This window comes from Dermacentor albipictus, chromosome 3 (genome assembly GCF_038994185.2).
Source record: "Dermacentor albipictus isolate Rhodes 1998 colony chromosome 3, USDA_Dalb.pri_finalv2, whole genome shotgun sequence".
NCBI classification, from domain to species: domain Eukaryota; kingdom Metazoa; phylum Arthropoda; class Arachnida; order Ixodida; family Ixodidae; genus Dermacentor; species Dermacentor albipictus.
Genome location: NC_091823.1, coordinates 159,169,358 through 159,192,671, shown reverse-complemented (window position 1 = coordinate 159,192,671; position 23,314 = coordinate 159,169,358). Strand labels below are relative to the sequence as shown.

At 43.7% G+C, this 23,314-nt stretch overlaps 1 protein-coding gene across 2 annotated transcripts in view; it reads right to left on the bottom strand.

Moving 5' to 3' along the window:
* Window positions 1–20,983, bottom strand: part of Stam (signal transducing adaptor molecule) — a 68,825-nt gene extending 47,842 nt beyond the window's left edge. Inside the window, exons 1-7 of one of the 2 annotated variants that reach the window (XM_065440542.2) lie at window positions 20,632–20,983; window positions 10,012–10,172; window positions 9,173–9,268; window positions 8,298–8,380; window positions 3,281–3,344; window positions 2,765–2,794; window positions 188–269 (exon numbers count right to left, since the gene is read on the bottom strand). In XM_065440542.2, the coding sequence (XP_065296614.1) occupies window positions 188–269; window positions 2,765–2,794; window positions 3,281–3,344; window positions 8,298–8,380; window positions 9,173–9,268; window positions 10,012–10,172; window positions 20,632–20,674 (559 nt within the window). In that variant the 5' untranslated portion in view covers window positions 20,675–20,983. The remainder of the gene's footprint in view (window positions 1–187; window positions 270–2,764; window positions 2,795–3,280; window positions 3,345–8,297; window positions 8,381–9,172; window positions 9,269–10,011; window positions 10,173–20,631) is intronic. The other variant, XM_065440543.2, reaches the window with a different exon arrangement.
* Window positions 20,984–23,314: the final 2,331 nt, after the last annotated feature.

Sequence of the window (23,314 nt, the reverse complement as noted above, 5' to 3'; positions counted from 1 at the left end):
AATTCCATAGATACTCCTAAAAATCACCAGGTGGCCGCGCAGTTTTGCAGTCACTTGACAGAGTGAAAGTGTCCACGTGATCTATCTTGCTTCAATGCAGCCTCAATGTTACACGCACGTGTGCTCCCTAACATGCGAAGTAAAGCGAGAGCTTCCCTCCATGTCCTTCTCCCAAGAGTTCACTGACCTCGGGCCAAGTCCTGCTCCTCTTGCTGCTGCTGCTTGGTGGAAGCACGAGACACCAACTGCTCCGATGGCTGCGAGTCCGACTGCACCAGTGGCAAGAAAGGCAGGGCACGAAGAAGATAAGCAGTCAGAACCTCTGCAGTCGGCTCATCACGAGTTTATTGCGAAGCACCTTGCCTATAGGACATTTTAGTAGAAACACATGCCTGGCTCCAGTGAACATCTAGACCACCTAAAAGGGCTAGCGAGTGTTCGAAAGCCACAAGTGCCACGAGAAAAAAAACTGGTTGGAGTGTAGACGCACCGTGTGAGATTGAGCAGAACACTGCATAAGCGCCTGTTCAACCAAAGTATCCATCCAAGTTAGGGTGTGCGTGTGCATGCGTCACAGAAACACTTTAGTGACGCAAATGAGTGCACAATGGCAGCTGCTACCATCAAATGAGACACAGTGAGATTTACGACTGGCCCCCATCACCACTATAACGATATATGGCAGTACACTTCGAAATGGTGTAACACAGAATAAACAAACATGAGCGCTGTACTGCAACCGTTGCTGCGATTGTTCCATTACAACAAATGAACAAGACTGCATGGAACTTGACTGTTCTTGTGTCCTGTGTTTTTCAAATGCACATGAATGAGCCACATTCGAGTACCCGTGGCCTTGAAAAGAGAAAGCAGTTTATTTTATGACTAGTGTGCACAGAAACTAGTTGCACAGTGCATAGGTGTTTAAACTGCTATAATTGCGTGATGCTCACACTCAGCTACACGAGAAGCATGTTCAGTCATGACTAATAGTTTTTCTTCAAGATACAGGACTATCCAAACTTTACAGCAGCTGGGTTGTTGTTAAAGCTAATCTGGACAACAGACGAAAGGACTTCGCATAAAGTGAGTCGATCACTGCTCCACACGTAGCTGGCCCCGACGATAAATAGCAGGAGCTGTCCGTGCCGTTTCATTGTCGGGTTTGGCCTAATTAGTCACCTGTCAAACATTTTAAAATTTGGAGAGTCACAGGAAGTTGCGTGACATTCACTCACCCTCCCCTTGTGTTCATCCCCCGTCCACCCAAATGCATGCAATTTGGCCACGGCACTTTTGCACCCGTCGTGTAAATACGAAGCTACAAAAAGAGATCGACGCGTATCTGGAATGGCATCTGGATCAAGAGGCCACCATACAGTCTACCGCCAAGATGGCAACGACGAACAACTTTGCTGCCATCCAGTGCACTTGGTTTTATGAAATATGTGCTGCTTTTGTTGTTGTTCCCTACATTTGTGCCGCATTATCATTTCAATCAGTCCTGCCGACCCAAACGAACCTTGTTTTAACAGAGGCGGACCCAGTCAATGTGGCACTGATACCGACATTGGGCTGATGTCAGGAAGTGCTTGCAGCGACAAAGTCTGCTACCGCATCAGCTGGGTCGGCCTGTCCCCCATGTGCTCAGCGCGTCTTTTGCAGTGAAAACAGAGTGAAACGCTCGCTTCAGCAAAAACTAGCGCTAAGGCGCTCCACGGCGCACGCAACACACAGTGCTTTGTGGGTATCTACATAAGTAATAGTGAATAATGGAAGAATCTAATTATTCAAATGTTCACCATTTAATTCGATGATACTTGGGTATTCACACATCCGTAAATATAGTAGATTAATAAAGAGATAATAAGACATCTACCCAGACTTAGCAATTGCTACAAAGGAAACCTATACGGGTTCCTCGAAAGAAAAGCCTTGCAGTTGAAGAAAAATCTCTTTATTAATTACTTCTCTCCATCTTGCAGGTTTCCGCAGAACTATTACGTCAAATATAGTAGATGCAGATTCTGAAGGTGCAGTTTTACTAAACTCAATTTTTGTTAATTTTTAGGCCTGAAGACTACTGTACCTCCTTAAAAATGCCTGTTAATAAATTTGGGTGTTGTAGGTGACACATCCCTCTACCCATTTCTTACCAAATTAGTAACAATATTCAACAGTTTCTAGTTGCTTCTCATAGCTGTTCCGAAAAAGTCGTTGCAAGATAAAATGGTAATGGTAGTGCATAAAACAACACTATATCTACGGTTAAAAGGCAAGGGCTTCTGGAGGAAGAACGTGCAATTGTGACGGCAAAGCATTATTTTTCAGAGAGATACAGTCGCCGGCCTATGATTCAAACTGCTTCTCAGCAGCGTCACTGGCCCCATAGAGTCCGTGTATAATTTGAGACACCCACGATAATTCAAATTCTGCCTGCACTACTGTGCGCTAATTTGGCCACACAATCAAGCAGAAACAGCTATACTTTGGCATTGATACGGGCCAACTGCCACTGTAGCCTAATTAGTAGAGTGTTGCACACGTAATGCAGGGGATGTGGGTTCAGCTCCCACTGGCATTATAGTTGCATTTTCATGAACTTTTATTCCTCTTTTCCTTCTTTATTTCCACACTTCAATTAAAAGAAAAGTAAATATCACGTTTTCTTTGCTCTCCTCGGCTTTGCTCTGTTTCGGTTTCATTTCATTATAACTAACAAAAAAATCTAGCCCCTTGGTTCCCCTTATTCTTCTTTGCTTACTTGTGAAATGTGTGTTGCAAGAGGGCTTCGCTGCAAAATGAGCAATAAATTAAAGTAAGGATCACTGTTGTGAAAATCGCTGGGTACACAATGCTAACAAAAAATGATTAAAAGAGTACTGACCCCTGCTTTTGGCAATGTGTTTCGAACAGGTCATACAAGAAGTTCTGTAATTTGTGACACTCTCAAGGAATTAGTGTTCCGTATTGTAATTATGGAGACGACAGCTACCTAAAAAAGCAAAAAATGCAGGACAAAACTTCTGTGTCAGTACTCCTTCAAACAGTTGGCCTTCCAGCATCTTTGGAATCCAGAATGTCATATTTACAAAGCACTGTGCTCCTAACTACATAACGGTAAGCCCGTCTTGGAAAAGTGAAAGGTCAGTCCAGACAGACAAGTGCTAACAGATGCAATAGCTGGACGTTTCAAGTTTCATAGTTAAATATAGGGATTAATTAAGGGAGGCTGCCCCACACTCGTGCACGCATAAAGATGGTGCAGGCCAAGACTCACCGTTCCTTCAGACCCAAATTCGACACCGTCCCCTTTGAGTTTGGAATAGAGAGATGGAATGAGGCTGAAAAGAAAGGAAATAAAGATTGTAACAAATGCCCAACAGACGATCAGACGCAGCCCAACTGATCCACACAGCCAGCAATACGTGCACAAAACGGCTCAAAATAATACTTTACCATGGATGCCTCGGAAGACTCAGGTTTAGTCGGCATCATTGCTAACAGCAGCGAATTTCTAACAGTAGCAAACGTCAAAATAGCTAGGCCTAGCATTGCCACGGTGATGGCTATGGCTGCCAGTGCTGCATTAACCGGCACTATAGGCCAGTTTAAGATAAATCAACCATCTCACCATCTTCCTCCTCATAAAGCACAAAAGTTGTGTACACACATGCCAATGTGGCAGGGTGTCTACCAAGTTGACATTTCTAAATTCCCTGAGTTTTCTAGGTTTTCCCTGAGTGCCTTTGCAAAATTCCCCGAGTGACACAGAACTTTCTTTTATGTCAAGACAGACCTGACACCATGTCACCCGATGCTGTCGCTCTATAGTAAGCATGATAAAAAATAAAAACGACCTAATCCGTGTGAACAGTAAGGAGTAGTGTTTATTCAAAAAGAATATAGAAGGGAGGAGAGAGAGAGAGAAAGAGCAAATGATAAATGAAAAGTAGGGAGGTTATCCAGGACTGAGCTCGGTTGGCTACCCTACACTGGGTAAAGGGAAAAGGAGACAGAAAGATGGTTTGGATGAGGGCCACCTGCATCTTTGCGTCAGCCAACACTCTGCTTTTTGATTTTTGAGCTCAAGCGCCTTAAAAAAAGGGGCGTCACACTTCTTTTCCCGATAATTTCTCAATGCGACGGTAATATCTGTTCTTGTCCTTCTGCCCCACGTTCGCCCCATGGACCATTTGAAGCATGCTCTTGGTCAGTTGTACAGTCAGCATGCAATGTTTAGTACTCCCTAGGAGCCACGAAAACGTCCAAAAAATCAGGCAGTACGAAAAAAATGAATGCATGTCTTTTACTGCCCTTATGGGCTCAAATCGCCACAGGCACGTCTGAAAAAGCTCTGAAGGCCTGTCAGTGCACTATTAGGCATAGTGGTGCCTGTACTGGGACAGGATATGGAGGGTGCATGCGTGCATAATCAAAAAATACATACTGGGTCCCGTGACGATTGCCTCTTCCCACATTTGGTAAGTTTCACCGCTATACTTTGCACATGCTTCACCGCAAAACCTTGCTGTATTGAGAAGAAGCTTACTCTGGAAACCGGCATACTGCAACACATTGTGCTTTCTGTGCTTCGAAGCCATCGGTGAGGATTACTAAGGCTTAGTCAGCGTCATTGCTAACAGCGACAAATTTCTAACAGTAGCAAACGGCAAAGTAGGCGCGGCCTAGTGTTGCAGCGGTGGTGGCTACGGCTGCCAGTGAATATGCATGCGAGAGCGCCAGTTCGAGGCGGCGAGATAATCAAAATGGCAGAGGTGGTGGCTTTGAGTAATGCCGCTTCGGAGCTGTGTTCATGGAAAAAGGTCTGGAAAATCGGGCTGCAAAGGGCTCTTGCGTCCAAAATTTCGTTCGTTCTTAAACACCGACTCTATGGGGTACGTGGTGGTGCTGCGAAGCCGTCCGAATTATTAGGGATGTCCTAAAAATCAGACGTCCGGAAAATCGGTTGTTGACTGTACACTGGCCACTCCTTCAGCCGACGACATGGTGTCAAAGACGATTTGTTATGATTCTTATCTGTTACTTGAGCCAGCGTTAGCACGACTTTTGTTTCCTTTCAATAAAATTACAGCTAATTTTCCCTGATAGAAGCCCAAATTCTCTGAGTTTTCCCTGAGTATTTCCAGACTACTCAAAATCCATGAGAATTCCCTGTTTTCCCAGTTGCTAGACCCCCTGCTGTGGAAATTGGAACTGTTGCACACTGTACTGTTGCACGTACGCGCACTCCAACTAGCAAAAAAAAAAGGATAGTTTTGCTTCTGAGAGGGATCCTTGCCTTTATAGTTAAAAAACTAAATAGAATCAAAAGCGGAGAGTTGCCACACTTGCATAGTGCGACTTGCCATAGTTAGCACGAGACAAATAAAGAAATGCATCCTGTTATCCTCTTCCTTTCGAACCCTCTGTTTTGCGGGCAAACTCCAGATCCGGCAACTTCAATCTCATCAAGAGACAGTGAAGGCACCAGTCTGAGGTGTCAGGACAAAAGTGACTCACTTTGGTGCAGCACCAGCATACGCATTTTATGGCACAAGACAAGAGTGCTCTTTTGATAGCCCGAACACCTTTGCCACCATTTACAGCATGAACACAAATGTCACAAAAGTGATCGTGCTGAAGCTACTCCTTAAATTCAATGTCAACGCAAGAATGTTTGTTTCTTATGAGCATGTCTGTCAGCACTCAGAAACAGCTTGCATGAAATTTCCTTTAGAGCCTCCCAAATCTTGTGTCAAAGTGAGGCTATAGTAACGGGGCTATTTGCATACGAACCTTTCACCTAAATTCGGCTTAGAGCTGCTTTGTTTTCATTCAAATTCTGCAATGCGATTGCATTTCTTGGTGCACATCCTCCAATGAACATTCGTCGTTGTTTGCCCAATTCATCTGGATATTTAGATGTCACATGAAAGTGAAACTGGTCCACACCTGACAATAAGGTGCAGGTGCATATATGACAGTACACTTCTTTTTTTCTAGACAAGTCAGGCAAGCAAACATGCCATGCATATTAGTGAACAGTACAGACCTAAAGATGTAAGCTTTTTACGAAATTTAAGCAAAAGCAATCCAGCAGCAAGCAGGAAACCTTTTTTATTTAAAGTTACCTGAATGAAAAATGCAAGTCGCTGTATACACAGTTATTCCTGTGTCCTCTAGTCAGACTGTAAAACAAAGTGCTTGACAAGGTCAAGCATGTGATTATAGCTTTCTACAAAACTAAGCCTCTTGTTTAAACAAAAAAATTCCTACCTTATGCCATCCTACTGATCATGCTGTGTGATATGCTTAGGTATTTTCCTTTCCCGCAAGCTATAGAACTCTGACAATGCACTAACGAGCACAGTGTCTACTCTCAGAATGACAACGCGATGTTCACAAGGTGGAACAGCTTCTTGATTCTCAGCTTGAACATCTTTTGCACTATAGTTGTGAACTGTATGTTGCAGGGGCGCTCAACTCAACTTGCACTCCCTTATGTTGTTTCCCTGCAGGTCTCTCGCATCTCCTGTAATCTGGCTGTGCCCCAGGTGACTCAGCCCGTGTAGTTGCAGAAGAGTATGGGATACGGCACGAGTGTTGCGCTGCTAATGCCACCTAACAACGGGGTTATGCAAGCGCAAAAGGGAGTAGCCTCTTCCTCTTTGGCTTGGCGTCAATGGGGCGCGTGAACTTGTCGTGCACCTGTCGGCACACTCTGCAGGACCACCTCGTGAGAGGCTTCAGAGCAGAGCAATAGAATGGACAAACACGATCTTTCAAACGCACCACCATTTGCGTGACCGTACACACAAACAATTCAGCCTTGGTGTCCAGCATGGGGACGAACATATTCACTCCATATCCTATTGCGGTGAGTTGGACTTCCTGGATTTGCTCGAGATTATCGGCATGATCTATTGGTAGTAATTCGGCTAGCTGGCATTGGTGTATGAAAGGTATAATTTAATAAATGGCCTTTTGATTGTTTGCACTACTGTGTTGTCGTTCCTTTGTCCCGAACGCACGTCTGAGATCACACAATGTTAAATTTTGGCTCAGAAACAGCTTTATATAATGCGTGCCTTACAATGAATAGCTTGTTGCACACACGCATTCACCTTTAGTTTAACAAGACATGTGGTTGGATGACTTGGTTCATAATACATAATGTGGGCGTGTGAATATTCTAAACTTTCGAATAACGAGTCAAGCAGTGTCTTATTCGATTAGGTCTTCGAGTCGAGTAGTCACTATTTGTAATTCTGAATATTTTTCTAATACTTTTTGAATATTTCAAAACGCCAACTGCGCCCAATTAAACATAACACAGGGGCAAAAGTATGGCCAATTTTCACCCCTATGGGCAAGGTATGGACATAAAACATGAGAATGCGCGTAGTGAAGCAGGCTACATTGCTTATGTAGCCTGCCCTAGGCTACAGACTATACAGCAATTGTTCACACACACTGAAGAGTCCTGTGCATGCAAAGAAACTATACTTGTTCACTCCTAATGCTTTGTGATTTTAATAAACAATGCTTCATAACATACTACTGTATGTAGTGACAGAAACCTGCCAACTTTAAGAATACTAGAATGAGAACATTGATTTATATTACGACCGCTTTCAATTGGACTTCTTTTTAATTTATCTTCTACTCATGACAATATAAATTGTGATAACGGCTGTTCATTATTCGAAAACTATTCGACAACTAGGTATTCAATATTTGATTCAATTCACTTTTGGCACTATTCGATTCGTATTCGATTCGGTCTCAAAAATCTCAATTCACACACCCCTAATACACAATAAATTAAGACAGCACAAAAAAAAAGGACATGGACAAGACAACGAACAGTCGCCCACAAACACAGAGCACTAGTAAAAGGACAGTTCATGGTCTGCAGATGTGCGGAAACAGATGCCCCGCCATGGGTGATGAAAAAATAAAAAAAACTCATCCAGTTCTTTATCAGACCTAAGGAACTTGTCAATTCAGCCTTTCCAGCAACCTATTTTCGCTTTCCAGCAACCTATTTTCGCCTTTGCTCAAGTTGGCAGAAATGTCACTAGTGCAATTGCCCCCTGTTCCCTGTCTTATCCTTGTTTTGTTGTATTGAGTTTCTTGCCCTCCATCAATTTATTCACTTTCAGTATTTGCTCCTGCTGTTTCTTCTGATTATTTCTCTCAATGCACTAGGGCACCCACTTCCCATAAGAGCCTGGACAAGGCCTGCAGTGAGAATAGGCAACCAGCCATTCAAACTTAAATGGCAAACCCACCTGAGCTGGGGGTCCTTGCTGAAGTCTTCCTGGGCCCACTTCTTCAGCAAGCCTTTCATCTTCTCCACCACCCGTGGGTGGCCCTGGTGGGAGAGGGCAGATTTGTTTTCACACAAAGGCACCATGGGATCGAACAAGCGTTCCAATGCTGTTCACACCAGTTCACACATTCCAAGATCAGCCACGCAGGGTTCGTATTCATGACTTGTGCCTTCAGATTCTTACACAACAAGGAGTGCAGGCTTCTGAACAAAATTCAGCCACAGAGAAATCATATAACGTCTTTTCTGTCATGCCTTTGTGTTTCTAATGTCTGGCTGGTTATCTGGACACCCTGGCTGCATGCACTAACCAATGAAATTTAAGCATGCACAAATTACACTGGCTGCACATCACAACTCAGTGACTAACATGGCTCGCAGGTCGATTACATGTAGTGGGCTTGTGTAGCGCCAAGCACACAAGTGCGAAACAGCTAGTTCACACTACTAGTTTTGGCAATGCCATTTAACAGCACACAAAAACACCAGACTATCAAGGAATGCCTCGTTGAAGCAGAGCATAGTTAAGTATGATGAACAAGTGGACTTGCATGTGGTCCACTGGGAGTGGACCAATGTCAAGCAGACCATTGGTACAGCTTAAAACAGCCATGAAAGCACTCCACCCACAACTGGCTACACTCCAATGAATAATGGCAGTTTCATGTACAACTGCAAAACAGGTAGTGCTACTAACCACATTTGCCATTACTAAAAAAAAAAAATTTAATGGTAACAAAGGGTGGTACCCCTTCCTTCCCCCTACAAGAGTCTGGCCATTTAAGTTGGATGAATGCACACTACTAAACTGAAGGAGGGAAACACTGCACATACCTTGGAAAGAAGCTTCTTGCACTCAGACTCAAACTCTCGAGAACACACCTCCAAGTGAAAGATCTTGCCACAGTTCTTTACACAGGCATCCAGCAACTGCAGATGACGTGAAGAGATACACATCAGCAAGCTTACACAGCATCAAGGATAAAGGGACAACAAAAGGGTTACATCTGCCGTTTAAAAAAATAATGAAACTACAATGACCAAATTATTTTTTTGTTCATATCAACTCAAGAACAACGAACATTGTAGCGGACACTTCTCACATTGAGAGTGAAATACTTTATTCTAGTGGCTATTGGTTCCAACCATGCTGCCTTGCTGCCTTAATACGTAAGTACTCCATCTTGCTCTCCCTTCCTGCGCACAGCTTCTTTGTACCAGTTTCCCATTCAGGCCATAACAATATTCTTATGGTAATCATCCTGCCAGTGATGAATTTCTCTAGCTACTTTGAGTTTATGACAGTATTTTGCACACGCTTCAAATGAACATTAATTTGGAATTTTAGACAAAAATTCTTCTGTCATCATTGCTTCACCGTCAGTCATGATCACATCACCCTTGTCATAATGCCATCACTGCATGCCCATGCTGATTCACATGTTATAATGTGATGACATCGCTTCAACAAACAATATGTTCACATCGGGCAGCACTGTGACACCGCCTACTGGGCCCTAGTGTCGAGTCCACAAATACAGATTCATCGAAGTGGGCAGGAGTTGGCAAAGAAATGCCCTCACCTTTAAAAAAAAAAAAGGAGGAAAAGGGCAGGGCACTTGACACACGAGCTGCCCACAATTGTGCCCGAGGCACCGAGTGCTGCCACTCACCGTGAGTGCCTGCAGGGCCACCTGTGGGATGGCGTGGTTCATGCGTCGCATGATGCACTGCAGGCAGTCCTTGGGGCCTCCTGGGACAGCACCCACCCGGTCACAGATGTCCAGGATGAGGGCCCAGTCCTCGCTTGTGTTGCGCTCGCTCGTGGCCTTCTCTGCACCACAGGGACAGCAGAAGAGAAGGACAGGGGCTTATCACTTTCAAGCACATGCTAAACCAGTGGAAACATGCCAGATGTAAAAATAAAGAAACCTGTAAGCACAGTCGAGAGTCCAAAGAATGCTAAGGTGTCACGAGAAGTCTGGGCGGGATTAACAGTCGATGATCAACAGCCAATGTTTCGTCATAGGGACATGTCTTGATTTGTACTGACAAAGACATGTGCCCACGAAGTTTACCACCCACCACTGCTGCTTCATTGCAGTCACGAGTGTAACTTCCACATCAAACAGTTAATCCAGCGCAAATGACAGGAGTGGTAGCAAGCACGTCACAATGTCAATAAGCACCCGTCACTTCAGTGGGGCACTGCACCACGGATGTTGCATTATTCAAAAGGGTTTCCGAAAATTACCGATAGAGACTACAGCCCTATGCTAACATTTGCATGTTGCCCAGTAACTTGCTGCCGTTGTTACGATGCCCTTCGGTCAGCCGTACAAGTTGCGAAACTTCAAAAAAGCCCCTCCCTTTAAGAATGTTAACATCTACAACGCCAAACCTTGCACTGCTTTAGAGATTTCATTGTAGTGCTGCATAACAATATAGAAAGAGCGGGCAGGAGTACAGTTACTTGAGAACACTGATGCTAACATGTTACGCAGGAGCATCGGAAATGACACAGCACACGTGGTGGACCAGTCAGTATTAAACAAGTTCAAAGGCTTAATTTCGGCTAAAGCAGACTCCAGGAAAAACTTCCAAGCCTTATCAGCTCCATACAAGTTCTGTGGAAGTCTCAAACCCACGCGACAACAATAAATGGATCCCCTCTGTTTCACGACAACAAACACATGCCAATCACTTACCAACTAATGTACATCAGCATGAAAAATCTGCAAGAAGACCTATGTCCCAGCAGTGTGAAGTACCACCAGCCTAACCAGGTAATGCAGTTTCAACATAGTAAGTTGTCCCTTTGTGTTTTATTGACATAGTGCTAATGTCTTTCCGAAACTTGCCTAGAAAGAATCATGACAAAATTTCATCACACCATGAACAACATGAAATAGCAACTGCTGATGCCAAAATATGGGCACACCCTTAATGTGCCATAGAGCAAAAATTTGTGACAGCTGCATGTGTCTACACTGCTGTTACCTCTGTTTTTACTCTAACAACCCTTCAAGAAAACTTTGAGCTTACTGCTGCTTTGTTTTTGTTCAACTTTTGCATTAAGATGACACTTTTCAGGTTGGATTGTTCAATCACACACTTGGCATCTTTGATTACTTGGATTAGCAGATACCACACAGAGTGGAAATGTGTGTTATGTGAAGAACTTTGCAGGTAGCTGACTATCCAGCATCGTTTTGGGTCCTGTTAATAGTTACCAAATGGACCAACATGTTTGTGAAAAGAGTAATTATGCGTGTGTGACAAACACATGTAAGACACGAGCTCATGTATGACAAGCACATGTGTGAGACAGCAGCAAGGCAACAATAGTAAGACGGCCACAAAGAAAAAGCACAACAACCGATTTATTGTGCTACACCGAATGAACAATATCGCCTGGGCCTATCCCGAAGGTGGGGCACAATCTCAGATATCACAAATTGCTAGCTGCTACAAGGGAAGGATATGGGAAGTTGCGAGCTCATGCTTTTACAAAGAACTTGTTGTTATGCAATGTGACGCATGCAAATCACAGTCGTAAAGTTGGCAACTACTTGCATGTTTACTTTTCTGCACTTGTGGCCTCATTGAAACTAGCACATCTGGTCTAGCTTTTTAAAGGAGACTAAAGGAAAATATCAAGTATGACTTAATTTGATAGCTTATCTGTCTAGAAGCCTATCGTCGTTTTCTGGGCGCCAATATGTGACCTTGTAAGAAAACTGCCACTGAACCTCCCGCTGCTGCTCCTCAATTTGAATCACCAAAACTGAGGCCATGACCTTATGTCCAGGCAACCACCTCCTGCCGCAATCTGCGAATCAGCCACTCCTCTCTCAACTAGCGTCGGCAATATTTCTTGAACTGCCTGCCTTTCGCCTCGGCTCCATCTCCTGGCTAGCCCGGTGGCCTGGCGTCACACCACGCATCACACGAGAGGTACCATACTCCACGACAGGTTACGCCACCCGAATTTTCCATTTTTGTCAATTTCTCGCTTACAGAAGCTCGGTTCTCACTATGAGTGATGGATTTGTTATTACAGAGGCTAATATTTCAGTATAGCTCGACTTACTATTTCCCTTTAGTGTCCCTTTAGGCAAAGTTTTGCCATGCGATTCAATGTGACACATCAACTGTCGCAGAATACCAGCTGACATTGCCACAAAAGAAGAACAAGTGCACCTGTGACTCAAAGGGTAGAGCAACAAGCTCTTGTGCTGGTATCCTGGCTCAATTCCCTATCAGACATACTGAAGAAGGCCCAACAGAAACCGACCACGAAGTACCTGATGTGAGGCAAAGTATTTTTAATTATACATATATACCTCGTCATAAAAGAAGCAAGCTCGTAGACCTGGCGGCTACAAGTTAAATAAAGCTAGACAAAGAATAATGGCAAGTGCTTTACTTAATGATATAATACAAAATTAAGTTTGTGAGATGTGAGAGAAAACATAGCTGCTGAACACATCTTCTAGAATAAAAATGATGCTCAAGTAACAGATGGCAAATTTAGATGCACATGTTTCAGAAGTCACTAGGCACCTGGTGCACCCACTGCTCTGTGCAATACAAAAAAGATCACAGAAGGCTCTCCCAGCAGCAACAAATCAGCTTTGCTTCAATAAACCAGTAACTAGAGCAGCAAAGGCAACCAAAAATAGCATATATATAACAGAAAGTTGGCAAACTTCTCACTGCTGTATGTTACTAGCTGTGCTTGTCCTAGCCATTAATGGCCCAAACTGATGCCACTCAGAAATTTTATTTGTGCTGTTAACCATAAGATTTGTTCACAGCTCAAGAAAAACCCTAAAAGAACCGGGAAATTGCCCAAAATTAAAATCAAGTCACGTCAACAGCACAAGTTCCAAGGTACGAAGTGCAGAGATATTGTTAATGGCAGCCCTATATTAGGTTCTGAAGACATGAATGCAAGCTGAATGTCATTTCATGCTGTCGTTGGTACAATGTGTGTATGCACGGCACGGCTCTAGGGAGCACAGCTTTAAAGTACAGCTGTTTCATTGAGAGCAAGGCTACATGGCCTACCGCAGCAAGTTAAGTGTGTGCAAAGTTTGCAAGAACTAGCAATACCAGCCAAGCAGCTTGTTTTTGTCTGAAATACTCCATCAGCCAATTAGCAAAACTCAGATGCTGTGGCGCACCTCTGGCCAGTACAGAAGCCGCGTGTGCAACCTTCCCTCATTGCCCTTGAAGAATTATCAAAATCTGCAAGTTTTATTGAGGCAGGCACAGAATATGAGGATCCACATCTTTGTTGTAACCCAGACATCCGTAAAGGATACAGTATTTCTGGTGGAAAGTAAACCACATAACACCGAAGAGAGAAGTACCGCAAGGATTTGTCCCATTCACTGTCCTGTGTCAGTTTCCCTTCCACCAACTGGTATCCAGTAGCGTGACTGAACAATTTATTACCCAATACTTCTGCTCAAGAGGCTAAAAAGACATTTCCACACAAAATATAAACTTCTGCATAGTTTGGGCATGTATCCCATAATAAATATGTGCAACACTAAGTTACTGGCACATAGAACAAACTGCAAATGCGAATTCCACAGTGACCACAAGCTTCACAAATTTTGTAGCTCTTTTGTGGAGGCCGCACTTTTGGTTATTGTTTAACTTAAGGTTATTGTGAAACTTAAAATTATTAAGTTAACAAAACTAACTACTGCTGTTAGCATACTGTGAAACGTCGTTATTTAGTAACTTCATGCTCTGCTTGGGCCCTGCTGCCTGTAGTATGCACTAAGTAAATAAATATGAACACTGCTGCTTTTAAGCCCAGCAACAGCAGGATCCTATCAAAGGCTAACCACATTTTTTTAGTACTGACCCACGGGAAATGCCATGTATTGTCTAAAAAATTAATGAATAAGCGAAACAAGCTGTTAAAGTTAACTTCACTGGCCAAGCAAGGTGCCACAATGGCAACAGGCACTGCTGTTTACATTTCATCTCACCCCCGATAGCATATGCACAACTGGTTCTGCATTTTCGTGGTGCAGCCTAGCCTGTTTACAACTGCTCCACGGTACAAAATAAACTTTGCTGCAAGAGAAGTTTGTAACAGTTATACTTCTCCACAAAACAAAAGCTTGAAGGAGCCAAAAAGTAGACGAAAAGTGTATGGGTATGAATTGTGGGAAGCCAGTCATGTGGTAGAAGTGCACGTGTGTGCATTATCTGCCTCTGCGCGTGTGTGTGTGTGTACATGCATGTTGGGTCATAATTCAAATTAATTCAGGGCGTAAACTAGACGAGGACAAAAAGCTCAACAACAGGAAGGGCAACCCGTCCTGTCGTTGCATTCTTTGTCCTCGATAAGTTTGTGCCACAAATTTCTTTTAATCCTGAACAATACTTTGGTGAACACAGCTTAAATCATAGATCTAGGACCTCGAAGAAGTGTAACACAATGCCCCAACACATTTCTCTCACATTTACTGCTAGATCCACACTGATTTGCTTACTTTAGGAAATGTGTTGTGTGAGGTCTGGTCACACAGAACCCACCTAAAGACTACATTGTCAAGGTTTGTCAGGCAACCCACACGGTGGCAGCATGAAACCAAGTGCTCACAGACGTCTGACGTCAGCACTGTGTGCTACCACGTTTCCTGCAGTCTAGAGACCTAAGAGATAAAACTGTGACAGTGGCACATGCCATTTCCAATTTGCGCGCGCTTATTCCTATTCTTCTAATTGTCCTCCCTTTCTCTTTCATGAGCCCCTTTTCCCTTCCCAACTCTGAAGGGGAGTGTATCAGGCTCCTTGCTGGTTAATCTCCCTGCCATTCCTCGTGCCACAAGTAAGCTGTGACACACAGCAATAAACTCTTGTCCGCTCAAGTATCCCCAGACCTACCTCCATTTGCACTTATCACTCGCTTCATGTAAAATAAGATTTTAACAGAAACACGGTGAAGCTGCCTGAACAGCCCGTATGCCTCTCCTTGTGCGTTGAACATGCTCTTCCTCAGACTTTTGGGTGCGCAAGTTAAGCAGCATTCCTCTGCAGACCTCAACTTACTTCTGGCAGTAGAGCCCAGTTCAACGGCCCTAATAGAAACAACCTGTCAAGTGCTGCTCACATCACAAAGGTGGTCAAAACAATGTGTCACCTGCACTATAGCAGCAAGTAGAAATGGCAAGTAACAGCAGCAGACCTGTAGACCTTAAAATTAGAAAAGTACTAGAGTTGAAGCTAAAAATTACTATAATTTGGTGAAAAATACCAAGAATTGATGTTACTCAGGATGTTGACTGCTTACAAAAAATTTTGCTAGCTCTGTTCATTAAGTACACTGCAAACTTGCGCTCTAGAGTTGCAAATAGAATGATCTGTACCGCAAACGAAGATACTCGCGAAACCACCAAGTGTAATGGCAGCCAAAATTTCACTACTGTTTTACGGTGGTTTTGTGAAGCGGGTGGCGCTGCAGTCGAGTAGGTCCAAATCCCCCTTTTAGGTGCTATATGCATGCCAAGATAGTGCACAAAAAGAAAGCAATGCACTGATGAAAATAAAGCAGAAAATATGTTGCATGCATCTTGGCAACACTTCTGCCTGGATCTGTGTTTGAATTTATGTTTGAGTAATATGTGTGAAGTGTTGTAAAACGAATTGGAAGGTGTTTGCTGTTGGTGTCAGTATGTCGTCATGTAGCGGGTTTACTTTTTGCCTTGCTTTTCACCATACTTTACACTAGGCACATTTTTTCAAGAGGCTAGACAGTTTGCTTTCAAAGTATGATAGACATGAAATAGTCAATGTTCTTGTTTTCACATTCTTGTAGAAAGTTCTCACACAAAGACCACGTTCTGTGACCTTGACAAAGTTCACTGAAGATTAAAAAATGCTAAATCCATTGTGCAGCTGTGTGCTTATCACAATTCTGCAGATTCACCAAATGCGGTGAAATAAAATTTTAAATGGCCAGAATTAACTAGACGCCTGAAAAGTATGATAATCGAATGGGTATGAAGAAATAAGGCTCCGCAAATTCGGTGGGGGACTGTATTTTGCATTCTTTTAAAAGAGGGTGCAAATGAAAAATTGTAGAACTATCAATGAGCTGTAAAAACCTGCCATTTTATACTATAAATGATAAAAGTTCAGAGGTATACAGCAAAGATGTTAGCATCCACCTAGAACAAAGGCACATCGGAGCGCTTGCAGTATTTGCTGCTGTAAATGTCCCATGACACTGACCACTACTGCTAATCTAAGACAAGAAGCTGATAACAGAGCAGCTGGCAATCACTTTGGCAGAGTTTCACACCAGCAACCACACTGAAGTTGTGTGTCTTGAGAAAGATAAGATTGTGATCATTTATCAATGAGGATGACACAGAGGACAATGTACAAACTTTTTAAAATTATCAATTTTTTATCAAAATCCCACACAATATAAATAAAAAAAGACTTAGACCTCAGAGCAAAAGTATACAGACCAGGGATTTCATGATAAAACCCAGGACTAATGCTTTTCCTTGGGGTGGTTAGTCTACCATCTGGGCTAACCATGAGGCTAGCCAATTGTAGTGCAAGGCCAAGAGACACTGAATAAGGAAAATCAGTTCTGCAGAAGCCCGCAAGGTGGAGGAAAGTTCATAAAAGAAAACATTACCATCCTCCCAACTTCTAACAAAGCTACAAAGGAAATCCCATAGCCTTCCCCAACCCTGCGAGTTTCTCTAGAACTGATTTGCCATACTCAGTTTTGAACAATTCAATTGTACGGTACCATAAGGATCATCATCAGTAGCAGCCTATACTTATGTCCACTACAGGACGAAGGCCCGTCCCAGAGATCTCCAATATCCTTGTCTGCCACTAGCTGATTCCAAGTTGCACCTGCAAATTTCCTAATATCACCTCGCCACCAAATTGCTGCCAACCTCAACTGAATTTCCTTTGACACTCATTCTGTAACTAACAGGCCACCAGCTATCTGCCCTACGTACATATTACATGGTATGCGCATGTCCATTTTTTCCTCTTTCTATCAACTAGAATATTGGTTACCCCCTTTTTGCCCTCTGATGCACAGTGCTCTCTTTCTGTCTCTTAATGCTACACGTAGCATTTTTTGTTCCATTGCTCTTTATGCTGGCCTTAACTTGTACTCTAGTTTCTTTGTTAACCACAAAGTTTCTACCCCACATGTTAACAGCAGTAGGATATGGTTGTACACTTTTCTTTTCAATGATAGCAGTAAGCTCCCACTCATGATTTGTTAATGCCTGCCGTATGGCTCCAACCTATTTTCATTCTTCTGTAAATTTCCTCCTCACGATTATGATCCCTAAACATACTCCTGCACAGATTCTAAAGGTGATCATAAATTCTTGCTCCTTTGCCAAAAATAGATATGACCAGAAACATAGCCCTATATATTATATTTATTTCTCAAGGCAACATGTGTGGGTATGAGGGACACCATAGTGGGAGGGGTCGGGGGGATGGAGGGAGGGACCCTCAATTAATTTTGACCACCTGGTTGTCTAGAGGTATGGGTTGTGCTTTTCAGGATATGAACACGGTGAGGCACAAAAAAAAAAAAAACGGGAGCATTCTCGCTTGTTTATGTGTGTGTCTCACAGTGCACTTGCCTTAGAAAGTGCAGCCCATACCAGTATTCAATTCCAACTCGCCCAAGAAACAGCGCCTGGTTGTCTTCAATGTGCACATGCACAAGCACTGTACACAAATATTTTTACATTCACACCTTTATCAGAATGTGTGCGCAGCAGTCGGGCATTTTAACCTGCACTATCATGCTCAGCAATGGGACATTACTGACACCTGCGGCTGGCAATGAACAATTAATCTAGTTTAATCAAGCAGTCATCCTGAGTTTGCCAACTTACTATGAAACTTATGTGAAGAGATACTTCATGTTTACTTCTTTCCTCAGATCATCCACCTGGAGCAGCCATGAACACCGGTGACACTGTGTAGCACTATTTCAACAGTGTTAAATGCGAAGTCATTTTTATTCAATACGATCATCGTTACACACTCTCCTGCCATGTAGTTCAATCATAATCAGCAACAACACAAATGCAATGCATGCAGCCACCCTCCCAGAAGAAGTGTTAACGAACCAACCCGATATATGCAGTAACACGCAATTTCTGATCAAAGACAAGGTAGCAAGTGTAAGGTGGGCATTGCCAAGAACTATTCACAGTGCAAGAGAATGTGACCTGTTCGCCTAACACTTGGCTTTGTGTTTGCACTTCAAAAGTACAGCACAAAATTAGTTCGAGCAACTATTTTAAGCATTACGATTATGACGTATGCATTGTAATTGCTGTAAGAATATTATACAATTCATTTCCTTTTTCAACTGCTTCAGGAATGCAAAAGAACTATGTTCGACCAAGAGGCCTCCACTAAGGCATCATCTTCAACATCTAGCATTGCCCCAAGTACAAAGGAACCGTGGCAACTTTCTTTTTCTTTTTAGAATTAGTTGTGAAACAAGGCAGCAAACATCAAGGTCACATAAGAGCAAAAAAATATATGAACTGCAGCAAAACAATGTAATGGGTGGTGTTTGTGGGGCACGGAGCAATTTCCTGTGCTTAGTTCCTGGTTGTACCCATCCTGTGACGTTGCATCGCATTTTTCTAGTTGCTCAGCAGCTGACAGCATGCAAGCACACTCACTCACATTTTGCCCCCCCCCCCCCCTTCTTTAGCCACCTGTACAAGACTGTAAGCTAAACATTAAAACTCAAGCTAAAAGGCCTTTACAGCAAGAAACAAAGACCTCAAAGGCTTGAAAACTACAATATGTGCACGCAACCGACTGTGCAGGAGGGTTCATCCATCACTGCAGATCCGCATTTCCAGATAAAATTTGTCACTGAATGTATGCAGGTTGGTTAAACATTTTGTCATACAAGATATGTATCTGTAGTAGGAGCAATTCCAACAACAGGGCTGCTCCTTGTTTGCTGTAAACTGTGCAGCAAACATGCCTCCAGGACATAAAAACTGGGGCAGCAGTGAAAGCTTGGAAAACATAACAGCGATCTCAGTGTGAAACCGGGCCTTAACAAACATGTAAACCAAAGCACAATGACAACTAGTTATTATTGGACTCGTACACAGGGCAAAAATCAAGGCTGTGGTTCTTTACTTTGCGGTGAAACATTTCCTTGACATTTCTTATTCTGTACTGAACAAGTTGTTGCTGCAGCTGCAAGTTTGACACTGAGGGCTACAGACAGCCACAATACATCTTGCAAAACACTATCGGACCAAGTCAGTGGAACTCTTTGAAAAGAAGGCACCTCATACAGTGTGCATGTGAACTTGACTGCCATAAAAGTAAACTTGTGCGAGAATCTGCCTCTGACGATTACGCGAGCATGACCTACTTCACAGCTATTCCCTGACCACGCACGGTGACAAGCAATGGTTGCAACTGCGTGCAATAGCCTTCGTTACACGCTGCTTAGGACTGCCCAACCACGATTACGTATGTACGTTATTGGCCAGCAGCCCAAAGCAGGTTCCAGCATTAGAAAGACGACTGTGGTGCTTATTTTTTTTTTCAGAAATATTGTTTAGACTAGAATTTTAAAAGAATGCAAATGTCGCACATTTTCATCTAGTTATCCACATAACTGAATGACGTAAGTGCCAGTGTATCGCAACTACGAAGAAACTGGCATTGCGCGCACTGCGTGGTGTGTTTGTCAAATCGGAACCTGCGATCTGCAAGGCCACGCTTTCGTCACAATGCAAAATGAACTGGAAGTATCGGCGTCCTTGTCACGAGGTGTTGACGCCTTTCGTGGACTTGAGCTTTTGGAGCAACACATTTGGCTCTCGTTCTGTGCGCTGCAGACGGTGCCAGTGAAGAAAAGGAAAATTCGGTGAAATAACATGAACTCGGCGTGACTAATGGACTTTCGGGTTCGGCAACTGCGTCACAAAATCCAAAACCAAAACAAGGTTGCATGACCCGTACCGAGTGACGCACCGGACAAGCGGCGGTCGCCGATGATAACTGGCCCTGCGGATGTCTACGCAGCCGCTGCCACAAGAAGCTTATCATTCAGACACATTACGCTAAACGCGAGCTTTCAAGCGTGCACTGTACGCGAGAAGCCACGCTATTCGTAAAATAAATACGCCGAGGTTTCCATCAGGCCTACACAGATTGCAGGCGATACGCGAGTTAACGCTGCTGCTCCTCTCGGCACAGAGGCTGCACCAACTTACCGACATCCTGCTGGAACGCAGAACTCGCCCCGAGAAACGGCATCTTCCTGCACGCCCGGATCTGTCCGTGCCTGGGTTTAGTTTAACATTTTCGACGGCGGCGACGAGCTAACGAGCTCAACACGGAGTGCTCGCGGACGCCTTGTCGTCGCGACGCCTCCCTCGTTGCTGCGGCGACACTGAAGCCGCGGCCCGTCGCTGAATTTCGCACCAGCACGCAGCAGCTCTGTGTCGGACGATATTCGACGTGCCGAGGTGTAGCCGGAGCAGCCCGATTATAAACGAGAAAACGGCGACGCACGAACACCCAACAGGCAGCAACGCGACTTTTCCTCTGCCACCATTCACTTGCTTTCGCCAGCGATGATGATGTAACGCTTTTCCTGGCGACACCCAGAGGGCACTACCACCGCAGTTGTGACTACGCTAAATGTACTTATCTTCCAGTAAGAGGTAGCGTGCGCATTAAAGTAAGAAGCCATTAAATTTTTTACGTCGTCGCAATTTTGACAAACGTGCTTTTTCACGTTTAGTAATCCGCGGGACTAATCTTACCATACCACATCGTCCCTCGCATCGGTAGCGTGATCAACCGTAGTTTCGCTTTAGCTTTTCCGACGGGACCACGGGACGTCGTCGTTGATCGCCTCAGCTGTTTGTGTGTGTGCGAAGCTTTCGGTTGTGTTGGCGCATATCTGATCGACGATGGCGCAACCGATGGTGCGTTTTACCGTGTTGTACGTATCGTGCGCGCTGACTCGCAGTCCTGCGCCGGGGAGAGGCTCGCCGGTGTGCGACGACGACGCGAGCTCCCAAGGTGTTGCCCGCCGGAATTACTCGAAGGACGCGTAGAACGCTATATGCGTGCGTCGAAGGTCTCGCCAGCCGATCGCCTCTACGCTGCGTGTATGCACAGCCTCGTCGTTGGTGGTGGTGATCCTGTAAACAAACGGCAATATTTTGGATTCCCGCAGCTTATTTTCTGCGACTAGCGCCCCACTCGAAGAGATGGGCAATTTAAGCGACGATGGTTTCTTTATATCGAGCCTAGATGTGTGCGAGAGCTGCTGGTGGACGCGAACTGTGCTCGTTACATAACTGCTTTGACAGCGTTTCTCTTGGCTGAGGAGGTTTGGGGCAATGTGCGGAGAGCGGGCCCGGGTGATGTTTGTCCGCGGTTTCCGCTCACATAATAGTGATGTGGAACTGATCGTCTTGTGCTACAAATGTTCTTGCTTCTTAAGCTTGCAGATGACCAACTAAACTCCCGTGCTAGTATGTACTATCGTAAGTTTCGCTTGTCTATCGGCAACTCTATTATTCGTGGGCTGCGTGCGTATTGCTACCCAGTATAAAACACTTGCCAAATAAATAAGTGGGGCAAAAATTAATTTCATTTCAAGTAACACACGCTTATTCCAGTGCGTGGCTGTTCTGAAGGTACGTAAACTTGAATAATTTAACGCCCGAACTTATGCCCGTATATTGCTTTTGCTAGCTTAGTTAGTTAGTTAGTTAGTTAGTTAGTTAGTTAGTTAGTTAGTTAGTTAGTTAGTTAGTTAGTCAGATAGATAGATAGATAGATAGATAGATAGATAGATAGATAGATAGATAGATAGATAGATAGATAGATAGATAGATAGATAGATTTGTTTAATTCCAAGTAGTAAATAACACACGACACTTTCAAACTAATGCATGCTATCCTGTATAAAAAACAGTCATATCAGTGTATAAATTCTATGTATCTGTTTACTGCTGTGTACAATGTTCAGCTGTGTTGCAAAAACTATGAGCTGCAAAGTTCCAGCTAATGAACACACAATCACATACAGATACACGTACACTGGGAAACATAACACATGTTTTCTGTTTAAGTTATGCTACTTTATATAATTAACTAGTTCAAGGCTTACTGTGCCACCCCTCAAGAATTTATTGCTCGTTTCCACCTTGGAAAAATTACTGTGTCAGCTTGCTCAATTTAGAGCTATTCTGTGCAAAGGTTCTAGTATATAGTAGATGTTGACTCCCGAAACAGGCACCTGAGGTGTGGCCTGCCTTCTTAAAGCACACAGAAAATAATTCTTTTTTAACGGCCACAATATTGCAAAGAGGAAGGAGGCCATTATAACATTGCACACTAGCTGGTGCTGAAAAAAGGCTGTCGACCACTCTCGAGAGCCAGGGAGCGTAATTTTGCCTGTGTTGTTAGAGCGAGTGCAGCACAATCTAAGGTATCTTGAAGCAACATTGTCTTGCAAGAAGTACTGCAGTTACTGCACAGAACACTCACAAGCATAATTCACTACTTCTGGGTGCCCTAATAGTGTTCTTTCTAGTTTATGGGTGAAAATGACCACTTGATGTTTCATTATAAAAATCGAAAGACTTCTGGCAACACCTGTTGTACATGGCACAGACTGTGCAGGACGCATGTTTTAGTCCTTAACCGTAGCCTCTGAGCTGAAAGTTTTTGGCTCCTGGTTAATGAATTTCACACACAGAAATATAAACTAAATGTGCATTTCCTTGCTGGAGAAACGTGAAAACTGGTTGGATGTTCATTCAGACAGCTAATGAGGTTTGCATTTGTTATCAAAGCATTCCCATGTGGCTTTAACATTTCTATTTCAAAGCATTTACCTTCATATTGTTTTCTGCAGGTTCTCTGAGGTCCAAC